The sequence below is a fragment of the Sus scrofa genome, chromosome 3, assembly GCF_054392235.1.
Source record: "Sus scrofa isolate SSC_HxYL_T2T_F1_AM1 chromosome 3, Sscrofa_HxYL_maternal_Yorkshire_Landrace_v2.0, whole genome shotgun sequence".
Lineage (NCBI taxonomy): Eukaryota > Metazoa > Chordata > Mammalia > Artiodactyla > Suidae > Sus > Sus scrofa.
Window position 1 is genome coordinate 139,081,684 of NC_139385.1, and position 17,648 is coordinate 139,099,331.

The 17,648-nt window shown below is 55.0% G+C and overlaps 2 protein-coding genes across 8 annotated transcripts in view; one reads left to right on the forward strand and one right to left on the reverse strand.

Annotated features, from left to right (window-relative positions):
- Positions 1 to 4,992, forward strand: part of ADAM17 (ADAM metallopeptidase domain 17) — a 58,656-nt gene extending 53,664 nt beyond the window's left edge. For 3 of the 4 annotated variants that reach the window (XM_021085853.2, XM_021085855.2, XM_085015861.1), the window contains 3 exons: positions 992 to 1,080; positions 2,465 to 2,515; positions 3,208 to 4,992. In XM_021085853.2, the coding sequence (XP_020941512.1) occupies positions 992 to 1,080; positions 2,465 to 2,515; positions 3,208 to 3,567 (500 nt within the window). In that variant the 3' untranslated portion in view covers positions 3,568 to 4,992. 4 annotated transcript variants of the gene reach the window in all.
- IAH1 (isoamyl acetate hydrolyzing esterase 1 (putative)) lies at positions 437 to 16,734 on the reverse strand. Of its 4 annotated transcripts, none has more exons than XR_014842567.1 (7): positions 16,641 to 16,734; positions 15,165 to 15,217; positions 11,338 to 11,486; positions 9,047 to 9,208; positions 6,772 to 6,893; positions 1,876 to 5,486; positions 437 to 1,170 (listed from the first exon to the last, which is right to left on the reverse strand). XR_014842567.1 is itself a non-coding variant. In XM_003481289.5 (6 exons), the coding sequence occupies exons 1-6, from the start codon at positions 16,719 to 16,721 to the stop codon at positions 5,304 to 5,306; spliced, it is 750 nt and encodes a 249-aa protein (XP_003481337.1). In that variant the 5' UTR covers positions 16,722 to 16,734; the 3' UTR covers positions 437 to 5,303. The 4 variants fall into 4 exon arrangements, 2 of the variants coding, with proteins under 2 accessions (XP_003481337.1, XP_005662805.1); XR_014842568.1 differs by having other exon boundaries at positions 15,106 to 15,217; XM_003481289.5 differs by having other exon boundaries at positions 437 to 5,486.
- Positions 16,735 to 17,648: the final 914 nt, after the last annotated feature.

Below are 17,648 nucleotides of genomic sequence, written 5' to 3' on the forward strand. Positions count from 1 at the left end.
CACGACATTAGACACGTGGTTCCAGACTGACAGGCTCTAACCCTGCAGTAGAACATGGCAAGCGTCACTGCTTTTGGGGGGGCGGTGGGGGGGGTTTAGGGCCGCACCTGCGGCCTATGGAGGTTCTCAGGCTAGGGGTTGGATTGGAGCTGCAGCTGCCAGCCTACAGCACAGCCGCAGCAATGCATTTGCTGGATCTGAGCCACATCTGCGACCTACACTGAAGCTCATGGCAACGCTGGATCCTTACCCCACTAAGCGAGGCTAAGGATCGAACCTGCATCCTCATGGATACTAGTCGGTTTTGTAACGGCTGAGCCACAGTGGGAACTCCCACTGCTTTTGTTTTGAAATAACTCTGTTGGCTTAAAAAATGGACTCATTATAGGTCTGCCCCCTGTGTATCGTGGATGCGCAAATTTTCAGACAAGGGAGGTAAAAATATTGGCTTTTTTAGTAAAAAATGAACACATGACAGCCTGAGTGTGCTTCAGTGCTGTAGAATGTAAATCTGAATCCCGCCTGATGTAAGAGTCATTTATTTAAAAGTGGGCCTCGGGAGTCCCTTCATGGCACAGTGGGTTAAGGATCCTGTGTTGTGGCTGCTGCAGCTCTGGTTACAGCTGTGGCTCAGGTTCCGTCCCTGGCTAGGGAACTTCTCCATGCCTCGGGCGTGGTGAGAAGTTAATAAAAATAAAACTGGGCCTCCGATTTTGCAGAAGCCAGGACGTACTGTGTCCTCTGGGGTTCACAATTTCGAGTTTGGCCACAAGAGCAGTGCTGCCCAGATAGCAGTGGCCCTGTCTCCTTGAGCGCCGCCCCCTGCACCGCGGTCTGTCCTTGGCCCCAGCACACGGGGCCTGTCCGGGGACAGCGCCCTGCCGCGCAGGGGTGGCGGCCAGGTCTGCCGCGTGGCGGGGTCCTGTGGAGGAGCATCTGCCGTGCCGCCTGGAAGCCCCGGGTCAGGCGCTCACGGCTGCGTCCTTCTCAGGGAAGTTCCTGGCAGACAACATCGTGGGCTCCGTCCTGGTGTTCTCCCTGATGCTCTGGATCCCCGTCAGCATCCTCGTCCACTGCGTGGTAAGCTGCCCTCTTGTCCGTCTGTGACCCGCCAGGGTTTCTCCTAATGCAACACTTCATTAAACTTGGCAGCAGCGCCAGCCGTAGAACCTTCGGGAAAGATGAAATCGGTTCTTAGGAAGACCTGACCTGCCGTATCAATGGGCCTTGTGCGCGTTCTCTCCGGGAAGGCGTATTTCGTGGAAAGGCCAACTGGCGTCCTGAAAGGAGTCGCGCTTGCGGGGTGTGGACGTCGTGTCCTCCTGTGTCACTGCTGAGGCAGTTTGCGCCGCTGCGCAGACGCTCTCGCGGGGCTTGTCGGGGACCCCGGCGAGCGCAGCCTCCCCGCCCGCGCGCTCGGGCTGCCCTCGTCCCGGGCAGACGGCCTCGCCGGGGCTCCGCTCCTTCCGGGTGACCGACGGGCCGAGCAGCCGTCCTTTTTCTCGTTCAGAATGAGCAAGAAACGACAATGAGCAAGGAATGAGCTTTGACAAACAACAGTTAAACATTGGGGGCCTTTTTCCAGAAATTGTCTTATAAATCCATTCCCCGTGTTTCTGTGGGAAAGCGAGGCTTTCGCTGCTGTGTCGAGACGAGGACATGAGACCCTGGCTTCCAGGCCTGTTCCTGGAACTCCGGGCTTCGCGCCCCGAGGGAGAGCTCGCCCAGCCTCTGTACCTGCCCCCTCGCTGCTGCCCTCGGCCGACCGCTCTCCCTCGGGGCGGTGGGCCTGGTGGCGCAGGGGGAGCCTCTCCGCTAAGGGGTCACGGCTGAAGCGTAGACGGGTGACGTGGCATCCATTACGGTTGCTCTTACCTGAGAGTCAGGCCGCCTTTGTCTTTAGTGCAGGTTGTGGTCGAGGACCGCGAGGCGGGCCCTTGATGTCTGAGCAGAGTTGCCGACGGGAGGCAGGGCCGGGGCCTGGCTCAGAGCAGCCAGGCTGGAAGCCAGGCCCATCCCCAGGCTTGGTGCCGCCTGTTAGGTGTCAGCCCCAGGCACAGACTGTGTGTTCAGCCCTCCCTACGAGTGTGATGTCGGGACCGCCAAGAAACTGGGCCGTAGAAGTTCCGGCAAAGGTCGGGGAGAGGAGGCTGCGGCCCGCCTGGCGGTTTGAGGCCGGAGCCCAGCAGGGCCCCACGGCTGCCTTCATGGGCATGCAGGGCGGGCGGTGCCTGGCCCCGGGTCCTCTCTCAGAGAAGCAGCGCTTACAGCCTGGCCTGTTCTTACTTTAGGCCTAAAACCTGAGCTCCTTCAAGGGCACAGGAGATGCTTCTGGCAGAACCCTTAAGCTCGAGGTGAAGTGCGTTCTCATCTGGACCGGCTCCCGCTTTCTGCGACTCGAGCTCTAGGTCCGCTCTTCACGTCCCACCAGGAGGAGCATTAACTGTCCCGCTTTCTCTTGTAGGATAAGAAGCTGGATAAGCAGTACGAATCCCTGTCTCTGCTGCACCCCAGCGTGAGTAGACCCCACGCAGAAACGGTCCCTCTCAGTTGCCTTCTGAGACCTGCCCTCAGCCGCCCTTCCCAGCCTTCCCACCGCGCTGCAGCAGGAAGGGTCTAGGCTGGAGCTTAAATGACTCTCACGACGCTGACAAGGAACTCGTGTCCGTCGCTGGACGGAGCAGCAGAGGAGCTGCTCTGCCCGCCCCCAGCGCCGAGCGTGCTCAGCGCGGACTTCAGCGTTTCAGGGCTTTTCCTGTCTTGGGGTCTTAACTTGATAGCTTGTTTCTTACGAGTTTCTCCCGGTTCCTCGGAGAGTTGTCAGGCCCTGAAAGCTGCTGGAGGAGTTTCCATTGTGGCGCCGCAGAAACGAATCCAAGTAGTATCCCTGAGGATGCGGGTTTGCTCCCTGGGCCTCGCTCAGTGGGTTAAGGATCTGGCATTGCCGTGAGCTGTGGTGTAGGTTGCAGATGCAGCTTGAATCTGCGTGCCGTGGCTGTGGATTCAACCCCTAGCCTGGGAGCGTCCATGTGCTGCCGTGGGTGTGGCCCTAAAAAGCAAAAAAACCCCAGAAAGCTGTTGGAGTCACTTCTGGGTTGAGGCGCCTCGCCCGGTGCCTCCCTAGCGCAGGGGCCAGGGCGCCGTGTGGGTCTGTCTGGGGGCCGAGGTCGGAGCTAGGGTTCATCAGAATCTGCCCTGTCTTTCCAGAACGTGGAGATGCTAAGCAGCATGGATTCAGCATCCGTTCGCATCATCAAGCCCTTTCCTGCGCCCCAGACCCCAGGCCGCCTGCAGCCCCTACAGCCCGGCCCCGTGCTGCCCTCTGCGCCTTCGGTGCCCGTGGCTCCAAAACTGGACCACCAGCGGATGGACACCATCCAGGAGGACCCCAGCACGGACTCGCACGTGGACGAGGACGGCTTCGAGAAGGACCCTTTCCCCAACAGCAGTGCCGCCGCCAAGTCATTTGAGGATCTCACGGACCATCCGGTCACGAGAAGTGAAAAGGCCTCGTCCTTTAAGCTGCAGCGCCAGAGTCGCGTTGACAGCAAGGAAACGGAGTGCTAGTTCAGGGCTGCGTCCGGAGCTCTCGGACTTGGCGTGCAGGATATTTTTATAGATTTGACCTCAGATCACTGCGGAGATCTTGTGAAGATTTGGGAGAAAAAAGGAAGTGACTTCCCAGCAGATGCTGGTCATGAGTTTGGACTTCCTCCACCTCCGTGAGACTGTGTGGGTAGCCCTTTTCCTTTGAAGAGGTAAGGCGAATCTAGCTTACTTTGAGGCCTTCAGGTTTTAGTCTTTTGATCTTTAAAATATCCTTCAACCTGTGGTGCAGAAGCAGAAACCACAGCTGGATTATGTTATGACTATTTACGTTTTTGTAAATTACCTTTATATTGAGAACAGCACTGATTGTGGAGGTGATCATGTTTTTAAGACACTGTAACGATCCAGTGAACACAAAGAGGCATTTCATCAGTTTCCTGCGAGGATAACTGGAACACAGAATAGATGGATTTCTTGCCTTCAGGTAAAATAAAGTCCGAGGGCGTAATGTAACCAAATCTGCTTTCTGATGCAGAACCCGGTTCTACGTTCCCGCCAAAGGTGGGTTCAGGTTCGAGGTATTGCCTAGAACTTAGAGCAGAAGGGAGACCACACATCTGAATTTAGGAATAAACTGGGTTAATGTTTCTTCCTGTTTCTAAATGTTCAGAATTTCTAATTTCTAGAATTAAAACAATCTAGCTTTATAGTAAAGATTATAAATTATAGCCACATGAATTGACAGAATCCTGCTGATTAACTGTTTAGGGCCATACCTAGCTGGGCAGTTTTTCTGGGTTTTGTAAGTATCTTCCTGTCTCTCTACGGCTGCCACGCTCCTAAAAAACCCGCCATCCACAAAACCTCAACCCTTCAGAACAGGAGGACGGTCGCCTCTTCGCAAACACTAGTGGCCCAGACGGTGCGTGCGGTTGGGCGCGCTTGCCAGGCGAACAGGGTGCGAGGCGCTGGCCGGGGCTCTGTCCTCAGACCATTGGTCCCTAGACCCTAGACCTTCTGGCTCGCGTGCTTCAGCACCGTCTGCGCGCCCTGCGCGAGGGATAAAAACCATCCGGCTGAGTTCTGGTTTCAAAAGCTTTTTCCCCTGCTAAGGACTGCAGTGTGCTCACCAGCCAGCACCCCTTAACAGGTAACTTGTAAGCTTCGAGGGCAGTCAACCAATCCACCAAACCTGTGACAAATCACCTTTTTTTTTTATCCCCTAAGGACGATTGTTACGCAGATACCTGTTACACTAATACTTGAACTTACACCTTGTGGTATTTGCTGGCTTTTAACTGGGCCTAATATTCTCATACTTAGTTATACTTTTGGAATATGACGTAAGGTGAGTGGGGTGTGTGGGTGAATGAGTGAAATGGTTCTGAGCTGAATGTAAGAAAAACGACTTTTTTAATATAAAATTGCGACTTTTTAAAGAAATGGTCTACTGGTTTTCCATTTATAGAAGTAACAAGCTGCTCAGGGTGTGTGCTGTAGCTGTGGCACTGATAACACCTGCATCCATCAATACACATCGATTATCAAAACACAGCGCCCCAGCTACAACGCTTTCCTGAAAAGTGCGAATGCTTTTATTAGTCTTGGTGGCAGGTGCTAATGACGTTTGCTCCCGAGTCAGGAGCAAAGTGTAAACCTGAGGAAGACCGTGCGCTCTGACGGCTTATCCCAGGGTCTCTCTGCACCGGTGACGGCTGTTCTGTGGAGCCACCGTGGGAACTGGTGGTCTGGGCCTACTGGTCTCCTCCCCCCAGGAGACTTCGCTCGGGCGTGGCTTCTGCTACGTCTCGCCAGTAAGGGAACCGCAGAGGCAGGGAAGAGACTTTCTTCTCTATCAGAGGCCAAAGATGGGAGAACACAAACTCGTTTCCTTTTGGTGACAGATGCAGTCCATCTGACAAATAGGAAGAGAAGTCCTGTGGGGGAAGAGAATGCCGTTAAGCGTGGGTGCCAGGCTCCCTGCCAGGCCGCCCCGACCATCAGGCTTCCGGTGCGGCAGCATCGGGTCAGCTGCTCCCACGGCCTAGGCGCGGGTGACCTGCGTGTGACAGATGGAGCCACACGGAACCTCACGCTGCTGCAAGCGCCTGAGCTGACGCAGCCTTCCAGGCCCTCGAGGGAAGACGAGCCTTAATGAGTGAATATGGTCCAGGAAGGGAATCAGCGCAGTGAAAAGAGCTCAGGGCCCCGTGGGTCAAACTGTGTTTGACTTCATCTAGGTTTTGAATTGATGGCCACATTACTGGATGACAAGAAGTGGAACCGTCCGACCAGGAGCCCCGCGCCCTGACCTCAGGCCCCCTGACCGCCCAGGCCCTTCTCCCCTGGGGAAGGCCTCTCCCTCCCCCGGGCTGCGCCCAGTCCCGCCAGAAACTCGTACAGGCGGGGATTCGTGTCTCCTGGGCATTGGTTTGCTCCTCTCTGCCGGGTGAGATGAGAGGGTCTCTAAGACCCTCCCGGTTCGAGCCCCGCACCACGTCCAGTCCAGGAGGACTTCCAGCTCACGGTCGCCTCTTCTCTGGCGGCACCGTTTCCCAAACCGTCTCGGGGGGAAGCTTAACCCAGACACAGCCAGGGCCCTGGCTGCGGTCGCCCTCAGCCCTGCAGTGGCCGAGGCTGCTCCTGACCTGGGCCCCCCTCCGGAGGAAGGCAGGACACCGTGGGCATTTCTCTGGCAGGCCCGCTGGGTCCCACGGGAGTCTGTTTCACGTACCTGGGCTTCCCGTCCTGCTCGCTTCCTGGGTGGCTGTGCCGTTCTGCGTGGAGACGGCTTTTTACCTCTTACGCGTGTAAATGGGCTTTCTGACTTGAAAACACAACTGTGTATCTCAAAACTCGAATTTTAGCTAAGGTAGAACTTCACCCTACCTCAAATTCATCGTTCGGCTTGTGACAACTTTTAACTTGCCCCCAGTCCACCTTATGAACTCGGCCTGGATGTTCTCAATTATGAGCCATTTTCTCCCATTCATGTCACTACCTGCAGCTCCTGTCAGGGGCTCCGAGTCTGATGCCAGCTGCTGCATGTGGGTGAGGAACCAGGCCGTCCTGGAGCCCCTGGCTCCTCCCCTCCACCTGATTTTTCTGTTCAACTGGTGAAAGGGACAACTCTTACCACCGAGGTGCTCCAGGCACAAGGCGCACAGCTGGGGCACCTCTGTGACCCCGCTCATCTCAGCTGGACCGAGCAAGCCACCGTACCTGATTGTCCTTCTGCATCAGGGTCCACAGGTCAAGGGCATCAGTCCCACAGTCTTGGGCTACTTGTACACAGGCTCTGGCATATTCACCAACTACCGCGTTCAGGCGGTTTAACTTGGAACCTGTTGAGAAGAGAGAAGAGCCAGGTGGTCTTCCGACAAGTGCTACTGCCTGCAGGGTTTCTCGGTTCAGGTACCAGGCACGGCTCACAGAGCGCAGTGGGCCAGTCCCGGGGACGGGCCTCAAAGGTCAGCAGCGTGCAGCTCCACCTAGCACAGGACCAAGGATGGCGGGGATGAGGGAGCCACCAAGGGCACGCAGAGGCAGGAAAGGCTGGGGAGCTGCCGGCCCGGCGGGAGTGCAGTGAAGTCGGGCTGGTGGCTATAAGGGCTACGTTCGAGATGGATGCTGGGCCGAGTCCCCGACTTACTGGGTTTTGTTGTTGTTGTCTGGCTACACCTGAGGCATAAGGAAGTTCCCAGGCCAGGGATCGAATCCATGACTCTTACTCAACACTGGACCCTTGACCCCCTGCACCACAGCGGGAACCCCAGCTCTGAGTTTTTATATATAATGAGAAGCCACTGCCATATGTGGAAAAGTCACTTGCAGACATTCAACCAGAGAAAGTGAGAGCTGGACAGGACCACAGAGGTCATTCAGGCTGGCCTGGGGGTGGGGGGGGGGGGCAGCAACCTTTCTTTGCAAAGGGCTGGACCACAGGCACTGAGGTTTTGCAGACAACTAACTGGTCAACCTTGCCGTCACAGCACAAAAGTAGTCACAGACAACGAGTTCCTGTCGTGGTGCACTGGAAATGAATCTGACCAGCATCCATGAAGATACAGGTTCGATCCCTGGCCTCACGCAGTGGGTTAAGGATCTGGCATTGCTGTGGGCTGTGATGTAGGCTGGCAGCTGTAGCTCTGATTCAACCACTGGCCTAGGAACCTCCATATGCTGCTGGTGTGGCTCTAAAAAGCCAAATCCGCCACCACCACAACAAAAGCAGCCACAGACCATCTGTAAACCATGAGCCTGGCTGTGGGCCAATTAAAACTATCTGCTGTAGCCAGTGGGACAGTCCCACCCCCCTACCAGGAGCTCCGGGTCCCCAAGGCCTGGGGTGGGCAGAACCACCTGCAGGGCGCACCCAGCTCCACCCCTGGAGCCCCGCTTCCGCAGGTCTAGGATGAGTCCCAAATCTGCATCTCGACCGCGTTGCAGGCAATGCGGGTCTGCTCGTCTTGGACCACAGGAGAGCCAAGCGGGGGCTGATGGGTGGGCACCGGGCTACAGCTAGAGTGAGAAACCTTTCACTCCACACTCAGTACCACATCCACGGGCCAGACGGTCTCACAAGACACACGCCTACTGCAGTCTAGGTGACAGATTCTTCTAGACTACTCCAGGCCATTAAAACAGTGTAACTCAGTTTCATGCCCTGAATCGACTGCGGGCTGCACGGTGAGCAGCACTGAGCCCTGGCTGGCACCTCTGCCCAGACGTTTCCTGTCATGACTTCCTAGCTCACAGAGGATCCCTGATGCCGGGTGAAACGCCCCAAGTCGCCTTTGATGCCCCCTGGGTCGGGGGGCCCCCCTCGCCCTCTGGAGCTAACAGCAGGGCATTCGGACCTTTCTGTGACAGCGCCACCGTTCAAGCATCTGAAGACAGCTGGCCTCGCTCCCTCACCAGCCCAACCGGCAGCTGTCATTTCCGTACCCGGAGACTCCCGCCAGGCCCTGGCACAGCACGGAAAGGTGCAGAGACGAAGAGTTTGCCGGGACATAAATGCCTCCCGTGGTAACGCGGCAGAAGCGCGGTGCTGTGAGCAGGGGGCTGCCTCCCAGGGCTCCTGCCCCCGCCCCCCCCTTCCCGGACGTGGCGGGTCCTCTGCGCTGCGGCGGGTGGGAGGTGGCCCTGCTGGGGGCGGGGAAGCCAGGAAGCTCCCCCACCCGTGGGTGTCCCTTCGAAGTGCGCGCGCTCGGTGGCTCGTCTGGCTGCTCAGCCTGAAGGTCAGTGGCTGCGTGTGCACCTCGGGGCGGGCAAGTGCAAGGGCAGCAACGAGCAGGCCCGGCTGGCTCCCCCAGCGGGGACTCGCCCTGCGAGAATCCCTGCTCCAGGGCAAGTTCTCAGGCAGGACGTCACGGGGGCTGCACCGCAACTCCTGCTGACCCGAGGCCCCTGGCACGAATCCCAGGCCCTAAGGGCGCCAGCCCGGGGCTGGAGGCCGGCTGCCCCCCTCCCCCGCTGCCCGCCAGGGGGTGCTGACCTTGCCGGAGGCACTCCTGCTCCCAGGCCGCCTCGCAGAGCGGGGGCGGCGTGATGAGGACCAGGCCGGCGGCTGGCACGCCCGCGGCCCGCAGCTGCTGCACCATGCTCTTCAGGTTGGCCGCGAACTCCGCCAGCGGGACGTGCTGCTTGGGATTCTCGTCTGCGGGGAGGGACGAGGACACTTCAGCCCAAGGCCGCGGGGTGGTCTGTGATGCCAGCTCCCTGCACACTCACGGTGCGTGCCACTCACCGCGCTGTCTAGCACCAGGGGCCAGAAGGGCGGAGTCAAGCGCACAGATGCCAAAGGCGCGGGCTCCGGGCCTTGCACCCACGCCAGTCTGTTCCCCGCCAGGGTCGCGGGGTCGCTGTTTAGGCTAAATTCCTACAGGAGTAAGACCGGGCGGCGGAGGGAGACGGGCCAGGGTCTAGGCTGGCATCGCCACTGACCAGCCACAGGCCCTTGCACAGCGCTTGGCCTCTTTATGCCCCTGTTTCCTCCCCGGCAGCATGAGGACGACGATAGGGTCGACTTCCTCGGGTTGCTTTGGAAATTCAATCAGCAAAGTGCGTGAGGGCCTGGGCGAAGGCGCCCGCCACAGGAAACTGGCACTAAATGAGATACACTCTTGTCACTGCAAGGGACCAGCTCTAGATGGGCTCAGGCCTGAGTGTCCAAGGCTGCTTGCAGGCCATCTGCAAACCCCACGTGAGTACAGTTTAGGAGAAGAACAAAGCCCCCCGCACGGTCCTACCAGCCAGAGAAACCCCAGGCCCTGGGTGGTACTTGTGTCCCGTCTTCCACGGAGATACGTGCACTGCACAAAAAAGGTCACACTGCAGGTGGACTGCCGCACCGTGCTTTTTCCAAATAACACTGTGAGCGTTTCTGTGACCACGAACAGTTCTCGATTCATGCTGTCTCCTCACCCCGCGGCGTGCCCGTGTCCCGCTCTTGTCAAGGCACAGAGACGACCTGGCACAGGCTGGCTGCGCGGCCGAGTGTCTCCTCAGGCTGGATTTCCAGATGACGGAAATCTCTCGGTGCAAGTGGTCAAGCAGCTTTCGGGAAAGACGGCGAGTTCTCCCCCCAGTAATTTAAGAGCGCCCGTTTCACTCTGCACTGTCAGCGCAAGGTGGTTCTACTGAAAACCACTGATTTGAGTCAAAAAACTAAAATTCTATTTCAATTTTCATTTTGTAAGTTTTTACACATTTTCTAATAAATTAGTGGCTATTAAATTTCTCCTGTTGTGAAGTATCTGTTCCTACCTTTACCTATTTTTTAAACTGGAGTTGATTTTCTTACTGATTTCTACATATTTTTGCAGATATTTTCCTTAATGTGTTATTTTCTTTTTAATGGTTTTTTTTTGACATAGGCTATTTTATGTCATAAGCCTATTCTCCTTTGCAATTCCTTCCATTGTTTTGATAGTTAGAAAGTGGGTTTCCTTGTCCTAAATTTGATAAAAATCTACCCTTTTAAAAACATTTTCTTTCCTAGTTTTGTGTAAATGAGAAGAACTGACTTTTCCACAGAGCTGACGGCCTCTGCAACACCTGTCCTTTACGGCCTCCCAGCTGGCAGCTGCCGCCGCTCCTTTCTCCCCAGCCCCACCCGGGAGGCCTGTTAACCTGTTAACCGTGTGCCTGTCAACCTGTTAACCGCAGACCTGGCGCTGCTGCGGGGAGGGAGCACGGGAGAAACCTGGAAGCTGCCTGCGCTTCGCTTCTCCTCAGTGAAGCCCAGCACAGGGCTCGCCTTCACGGGCAGAAAGGGACGAGAGGCCTGTGCCCGGCCAGCTTTTCCTCTAGTGACAGCAGCAGTTCTTTCAAAAGATACGGAGACACATCTCCTGTTCAAACCCTTTCCCAGCGGCCAGGAGTCAAGCCTGTGCCTGGGCCAGAGCGCAGCTGCCCCGAGCGACCTTCTCCATCAGCGGGACTCACTGCAGGGTGCGGAATCTGAGCCCTCTGCTGCCAAGCGCATCTACTAGCGGGCAAGGAACGTGAAAACCTTAGCCCAGCGCGAATGGACTCTGACAAACACTGGAGTGCTGGCAACTGTCCATCTGCCAACAACCCAGGCAGCCAGAAAAAAGTCGGCAGCGAAAATCGCTCACGTTAAAGGTAGAAGCATCGCCCCCGAGTAAACCGGGAGAACTCATTTTCAATTTGGCAGAACTTTACCTCCCGGGAGATAAGTAATCAAAGGAATAACGAGCGTCCCCTCAAGTCCGCTGTAACACAAGCGGTGGAAAGACAACTAGGAAAACAAGATGCCGTTACCTTTTAGCGCACTGTCATTGGCACCAAAGAAGACCGTGACTGCGACGGGGCTGTCCGAACCGTCCCCGTTCCTGAGGAGTCTTGGAAGGATAATGTTGGCCCATCTGGTATTGTAACCTGAAAACCCACGGTTCAAAACATCGCATTTTCTGAAACAAAACATGTTTAAAGATGAGTTGTGGGCCAAGAACTGTTTCTGGTCCCCAGCAGCCAACCTTTAGTGAGGGAGGGTGTGCTCGGGGCCCTGACGCCGCCCAGCCTCCACTTCGGAAGAGCAGAGCAGGGGCACAGCTGAAGCACGTCTTCCTGCATCGTTTTAGGACACGGGTACCTCCACCCATTCCCCGATGGGAGAGGTTATGAGTGACGAAGACTCAGGGGCTATGACTTAGCCTACAGCTGATCTCCTGTAGAAATGGAGTTTACAGTGCCAAGGAGCTTACGTAGAAAGTCGCTAATAAGCTCGAGCTAGAGTGGCATCCATGGATAGACTGTGCCGTTACAGTTTAATAAGAGTTTTAAGTTCACAGCAACGTTGAGAAGAGGTAAAGATTTCTCATGCCACCCCCCCCCCCCCATAGTGGGTACCTTTGCTGCAGGTGACAAACCACAGTGACACATCACCATCACCCAATGGGTCTGACTCAGTAGTTTCAGTAGATACGTATCACTTGTGTTTGTTTAAAACCGTTCATCAACAGGCATTGTATTCCTTAAAAACACATGATTTGGGTCACAGCGCTGGGTGGGTGAGACACGGAAAATACCAACCAGGGAGAATGAGCTGGTTGCCTGGATTGTTATGCCAGCTCCAACATTAGGAGCTGTGACCTTGGGTATGCTTGTAGAGGTTTCACATCGTCCACTGAAATTTTTCTTCCCCGGGGAGTTCCCCTTGTGGCTCACTGGGTTAAGAACCCGACTAGTGTCCATGAGGATGCGGGTTGGATCCCTGGCCTCGCTCAGTGGGTTAAGGACCTGGCATTGGCATGGCTGTGGCTGTGGTGTAGGCCGGCAGCTGCAGCTCCAATTTAACCCCTAGCTGGGGAACTTCCATATGCTGTAGGTGCAACCCTAAAAAGAAAAAAAAACCTTTTTTTTCCTAATGAATCGCAGAGTTCAGCTTACGGTTAGTAAAGTGATGTGGTTGCCTTTGGCATATGGTTCAAATTCTTTCATGGAAGCACCTAAGCAGAGAAGCCAGGGCACCGGTGACAACCTGCAGGACACCAGGCCAAGCGCCAGATGCCAGAGAGGGCTCCGCTTTGAGGCTACTCTGAAAGCTCTCAGCACGCATACATCTTAGAACAACAACAAAAACTTCAGCCACATTTCTTTAAGTGTGATTCTTGCGTTTTTATGTGTAATGATTACAAAACGCCAACTAGCCGTTTTAAAGACTTCGCGTAGAATACTTTGAAATGGAACGCCCTAGAATTCTGTCCTCCAGCCCTCCGAAGGTGACGTCACGACAGCACTTAAGGACAGGAGGAGAACGGCCCCTCCCCGAGGCCCCTGTGGTGCGGCCAGGACTCGGCAAGGTCTGCAGTCAGCAGCCAGCGCCGGGATCTCAGCGGCGTCAACTGCCAACGAGGCCTGAGCCTCGGTCTCCCAGATGAGAGGGGACTCCAAGGCCTCATCTGCTGGGTTAGGGGAAGATGAAACGGAAGGCAGTGCAGGGAGTTCCCACTGTGGCTCAGTGGGTTTCGAACTCGATGAGTGTCCATGAGGAGGAGGTTCGATCCCTCAGTGGGTTAAGGATCCCGAGTTGCTGTGGCTGTGCCGTCGGCCGGCAGCCGCAGCTCTGATTCGACCTCTAGCCTGGGAACCTCCACATGCCTCAGCTGTGGCCCTAAAAAGACAAAGAAAAAAAAAGAACACAGTGCAGTTCCCTTGTGGGTCAAGGATCTGGCTTTGTCACTGCTGTGCTGCTGGGCATGGGTCACTGGGTCAGTCCCCAGCCTGTGAACTTAGCGTGCTGTGTGTGGCCAAAAACCAAAACAACCCACCACGTAGTGGCCAGAGACAGTGCAGGAGCTCAGTAAAGGGCAGGAAAAAACCGCTCGTGAGGCCCAAGGTTCCCTCCCGAAAGGGAGGGAATTTCTCTGGATGAAAAATAGAATCCCTGGAATCCAAGTTATTCAAAAGGCTAAAAAAACTGGAAAATGAGAAAGGCTTTTACATGAATTCTTGGCTAAAAACAGGTATTTAAGTTTAGGCGAAAATGAGAAAAAGACAGGATTAAACTAAAAGAGATCTCACAGCAACGCCAGATGCTTTAACCCACTGAGCAGGGGGCTGGACCTGCATCCTATGAATACTAGTCGGTTCTTACCCTGCTGAGCCACGAGAGAACCGCCCAGAAGATGCCTTTAAAATGTGACTAAATAAAACATACCAGCCCACACGCTATCTGCAACTTCATCTTATAATTACTCTCAATTCTGAAAAATAGCTTCTAATAGTCTTCTAGCAAATTATACCTGTACTATCAATTCTGCCAAGATTTTAGTCCTGAAATCATTAACTATTTTTAAGCTATTAACTATTAAATATTTATAAAATATTGATGTATTGGTGAAACATCTGAAATGTCTGTAGTTTTTTAGGCCATTTGAATAATTATTTAGCTTTTCAGAAGCTATTTGATCAGAAAAGGTGAAGGGACTGTTACTGGATTACTCAAAGCAAAAACTAGTATTTATGAGCCCCTCTTAGGTGCCAGGCACCAGGCTGGGGATTGAGCAGCACACTCCAGCCTATTCACCCTCCCACACAGGGCAGGGCCTGTGCTGTCCCGAGGCACAGGCGCTCAGGCCGGGGCCAGGCCACTTGACACTTCTTGGTTGTGTGAGCTGGTTATTCACCTCTCTCCGCCTTATTTTTCTCAGCTCTAACATGGGCAGGAGAAATAGAAACCGCTGCATTACAGGGCGGTTGTAAAGATTAAATGAGGCCATAAACACGAAGTATTTTAAATCGTCTCTGGCACCGGTAAGTAGTCACTCAAGTCAGCTGTTATAACACCCTGTTGTAGAGCAGGGGAAAGAAATCCTCTCATGCTTTGGATCAAGTCAGTTTAAATAGAGAAAGCAACATCTGAGAATAGAAAAAGCTGGAAGGTCTTTTTGTTTTTTTCTCGTTTCGAGGATAAAGATCAAGGAGAAAGTGAGGACATTTTGAAACACATTTCACATTTAGAAATAACTTAAAATATATTTTCTTTTTTTTCCTTTTTATGGTCACACCTGCAGCATATGAATGGAAGTTCCTGGGCCAGGCATCGGATCCAAGGCACATCTGTGACCTACACCACAGCTGCAGCAACACCGAGATCCTTAACCCACTGCACCGGGCAGGGGATTGACCCGGCAAGGCCACGGAGACAGGCCGGATCATTCACCCGCTGAGCCACAGCAGGAACTCCTGATACAGTTTATAAAGAAAATTGGGGGGGATCTCTATGTAAAAAAGGAAGCCACCTTAGGTCTGAGAGTATATTTTGTATTCTTTCAATTGAGCTCCTTGCTAATTATTTAAATCATCCACCATAAATGAAAAAGAACCTGTCATATTTAGTGAATAGCCCTTTGGGGGGAACCAAACCCCTAATATATTTTCCACAACTTTTAGGGGTCTGGTTTCAGGCGGTGGCAAAAGCTGTAACTGAACCTGAGCGCGGCTCTTCCCTCCCCCAACCCCAGGGAGACAGTGAGTAGGACAGGCTGGTAAAGAGGAACCACGGGGGAACTGACGGTTGAAACTCACTCTCTCTCCCCCATCAGCAAACACTCAGGGATCCGGATCCGTCTAGAAACCCTTCTCACCTGACCAGCCTGTCAGCCAGGGACGCTCCCCATCCACCTTGCTGGAAAGAAAACTGAAGAGAGAGAAGCCCGTTACGACTCAGCGATGCACTCAGGACCTTGTGCTCAGCAGCCCCGCTTCCCCTTGGCTCTGCGTGCTGGCCCCTCACCACTTGCTGTGCTCCAAGAAAATCCTTTCAGGGACTTACTAGACCGACACCTCAGCAGAACGCTGGGAGTAAGGGGTTGTCGTCTTCCCTGTCAAGTGGATTTGAGCCAGTCACCTGCACTTTACTGAGACTTTATTGAGTCACTGTTACCTAGAAAAGCTACTTAAATCTAGGGAGCAGAGATAAAACCAGTGAGGAAAGGGAATCCACACTACCTTTCCGTGGTTGAAGGAAGTACTACGGAAGTTAATGAAAGAACTGGGAGTGAACATCTTTTCAAATACACCCCCATAAAATGCGGACAGTCATCACTGCCCTAGATGCCTAAAAACAATGATACCAATTATTGGCAGGTACACAGAAAACTGGCTTAGGAAGTCATGTCTGACCGTGAGTAAAAGGAGAAAAAACAAAACACCACCACGGTAGGGTAATTTTAAAACGAACTCCCTCAAGGAAGAACATCTAATTTGGATTTAACAGTTGAGACAATCTTGGGTGATCTTGGAGGCATCTTATTCAAGATCAGTCTGCTCCGCCCCAGCAAGCACTGGGGCAACTGGTTGCAAACGTTTTCTGCAGGGACCAGGCGGTAGGAGAAGCGCAGGAAGTGCTTCACCTGCCACCTTGGTTTGTGCAGGTGACCCCCTGGGAAAGGTCCGCCTGGGGAACAAAGTACCATTGGCGCTGTGGGCGACTAAACACGTTTCACGGGAAAAGGCCAACGGCCACGGATCAGGAAGACACTGGGATAAAAACAACGCGCCTTGGCTCGCAGCAGGTCTTCCTGAAATCCCCCTGGGGAATGACATAGAGCAAAGAGCAGCCAACCCAAGCCTTGCCACTCGCAGGACCTGGCCTGGGACCCGTCCCTAAACTTCCCTGCATTTCATCTCGTCCGTAAGGCAGGGCTCCCTAAGACTAAATGACACACGTGTCCAGTGCTGAGATGCCACGCCGCCCTCCTGAACACGCCCTCTCCCTGAAGCTACCAACAAACAATTAGCAAGGACCCACCGCCCGGGTGTCACCAAGGGGCGCTGGAGGCGGCGCCATGGGAAGTCGCTGCCGGCCTCAGGCCCGCTCAGCCTCGGGGCAGCATCCGCTGGGGCAAGCGGGGTGCAGGGAGGCGGCGCGACGACCTCGTGACAGGCGGGAGAAAGGCGGCCAGGTGGGGAGAGGAGAGCCAGGAGTCCCTGAAGAAGCCAGGCTCGTGGCTCTTGGCGGCGGCCGCAGGCGCGGAGAGCGCGGCGAGGACGCCCAAGAGACTGGGCCACATGGGGGCCCAACCGGGATCCGCAGACTGGACAGGGCGGAGCGGCTGTACCTGGGTGATGGAGTCTCCGAAGAGTAGCACCCGAGGCCAGGACCCGGAGCTCCCGCGCGCCACCGCCTCGCACAGCGCCATTGCCCCGGCGGCCGAGGGGCGGGGCCAAGCCGGATATCCGGCCGGGGCGAACGGCGGAGGGGCGGGGCCATACCGGATATCCGGGAGGGGCGGGGGGGCGGGGCCAGGCCTGATATCCGGGCGGGGCGAGAGGCCCGGAGGCGGGGCTCCCCTGGGCTTGGGTGAGATGGGGAGGCGCCTGCGCAGGCCGAGGCCTGGGCATAGCTGGTCTCCGCCAGGTGCTTGTTCTTCGCGAGTCTCCCTTTAGGGGCTCTTTTGGCGACGCACTGGTCATTTTTAAGGCGTGTGATAGCCGGTGATTCTTGGAAAGCATATTTTTGTCCGTTTACACAAGCAGAGCCACGTGCTTTTTGTTCATTTATCCCCAGTCATGAGGTGCTGGGGGCGCATGGCTGCCTTGCTTGTCCCTCCTTGTCCTCTGGCCAGCGTCGCCTGTCAGTTACCCGGGTGGAAACCAACCCCGAAAGGAGGGCGTATTGGCGCCACCACCAGACCCAACATCCGCCGCTGAAGGCGGGTTCAAATGTTTGAGCAAATGGCCCTAGTGGCAGGGACTAAAGAAGGGGGGAAGTTTTTCCAAGGGATGCATTAGTCACGCAAAAAATAAAGCCTTCACAACCGCTGACTCCAGTTAAAGAAAAGCTCATGACGTTTGCTGAAGACAGTAAGGTAGACATCAGGGAGGACCAGCATGCTGGGGTTTGGCAGTGGGGGGAGAGATTAGGCCAAACAACCAGAACAAGAAAGAAACGTGGAGGTTACAGCCTGGGAGCAGGCTGAGGGGCCAGGGGAATGCAACACTCCTAAGAGGTAGGATAAGTCTTTGCTAAACTCAGGTGACAGGGTTGTTGCTGAAGGCAGGCCAGGGAATTGCCAGGAGGAGGCATTTGAGCAGATGTCCTGGGTGATCAGACCAAGAGTGAGGGG

Bases quoted from the DNA above. Each gene is read 5' to 3' on its own strand.
- IAH1 (XM_003481289.5), bottom strand. From the start codon at position 16,721: ATGGCGCTGTGCGAGGCGGTGGCGCGCGGGAGCTCCGGGTCCTGGCCT. The intron at 15,218-16,640 runs GTACAGCCGCTC...CTCTCTCTTCAG, and splicing joins TCGGAGACTCCATCACCCAG to TTTTCTTTCCAGCAAGGTGG. The intron at 9,209-11,337 runs GTAACGGCATCT...CCCTCCCCGCAG, and splicing joins CAATGACAGTGCGCTAAAAG to ACGAGAATCCCAAGCAGCAC.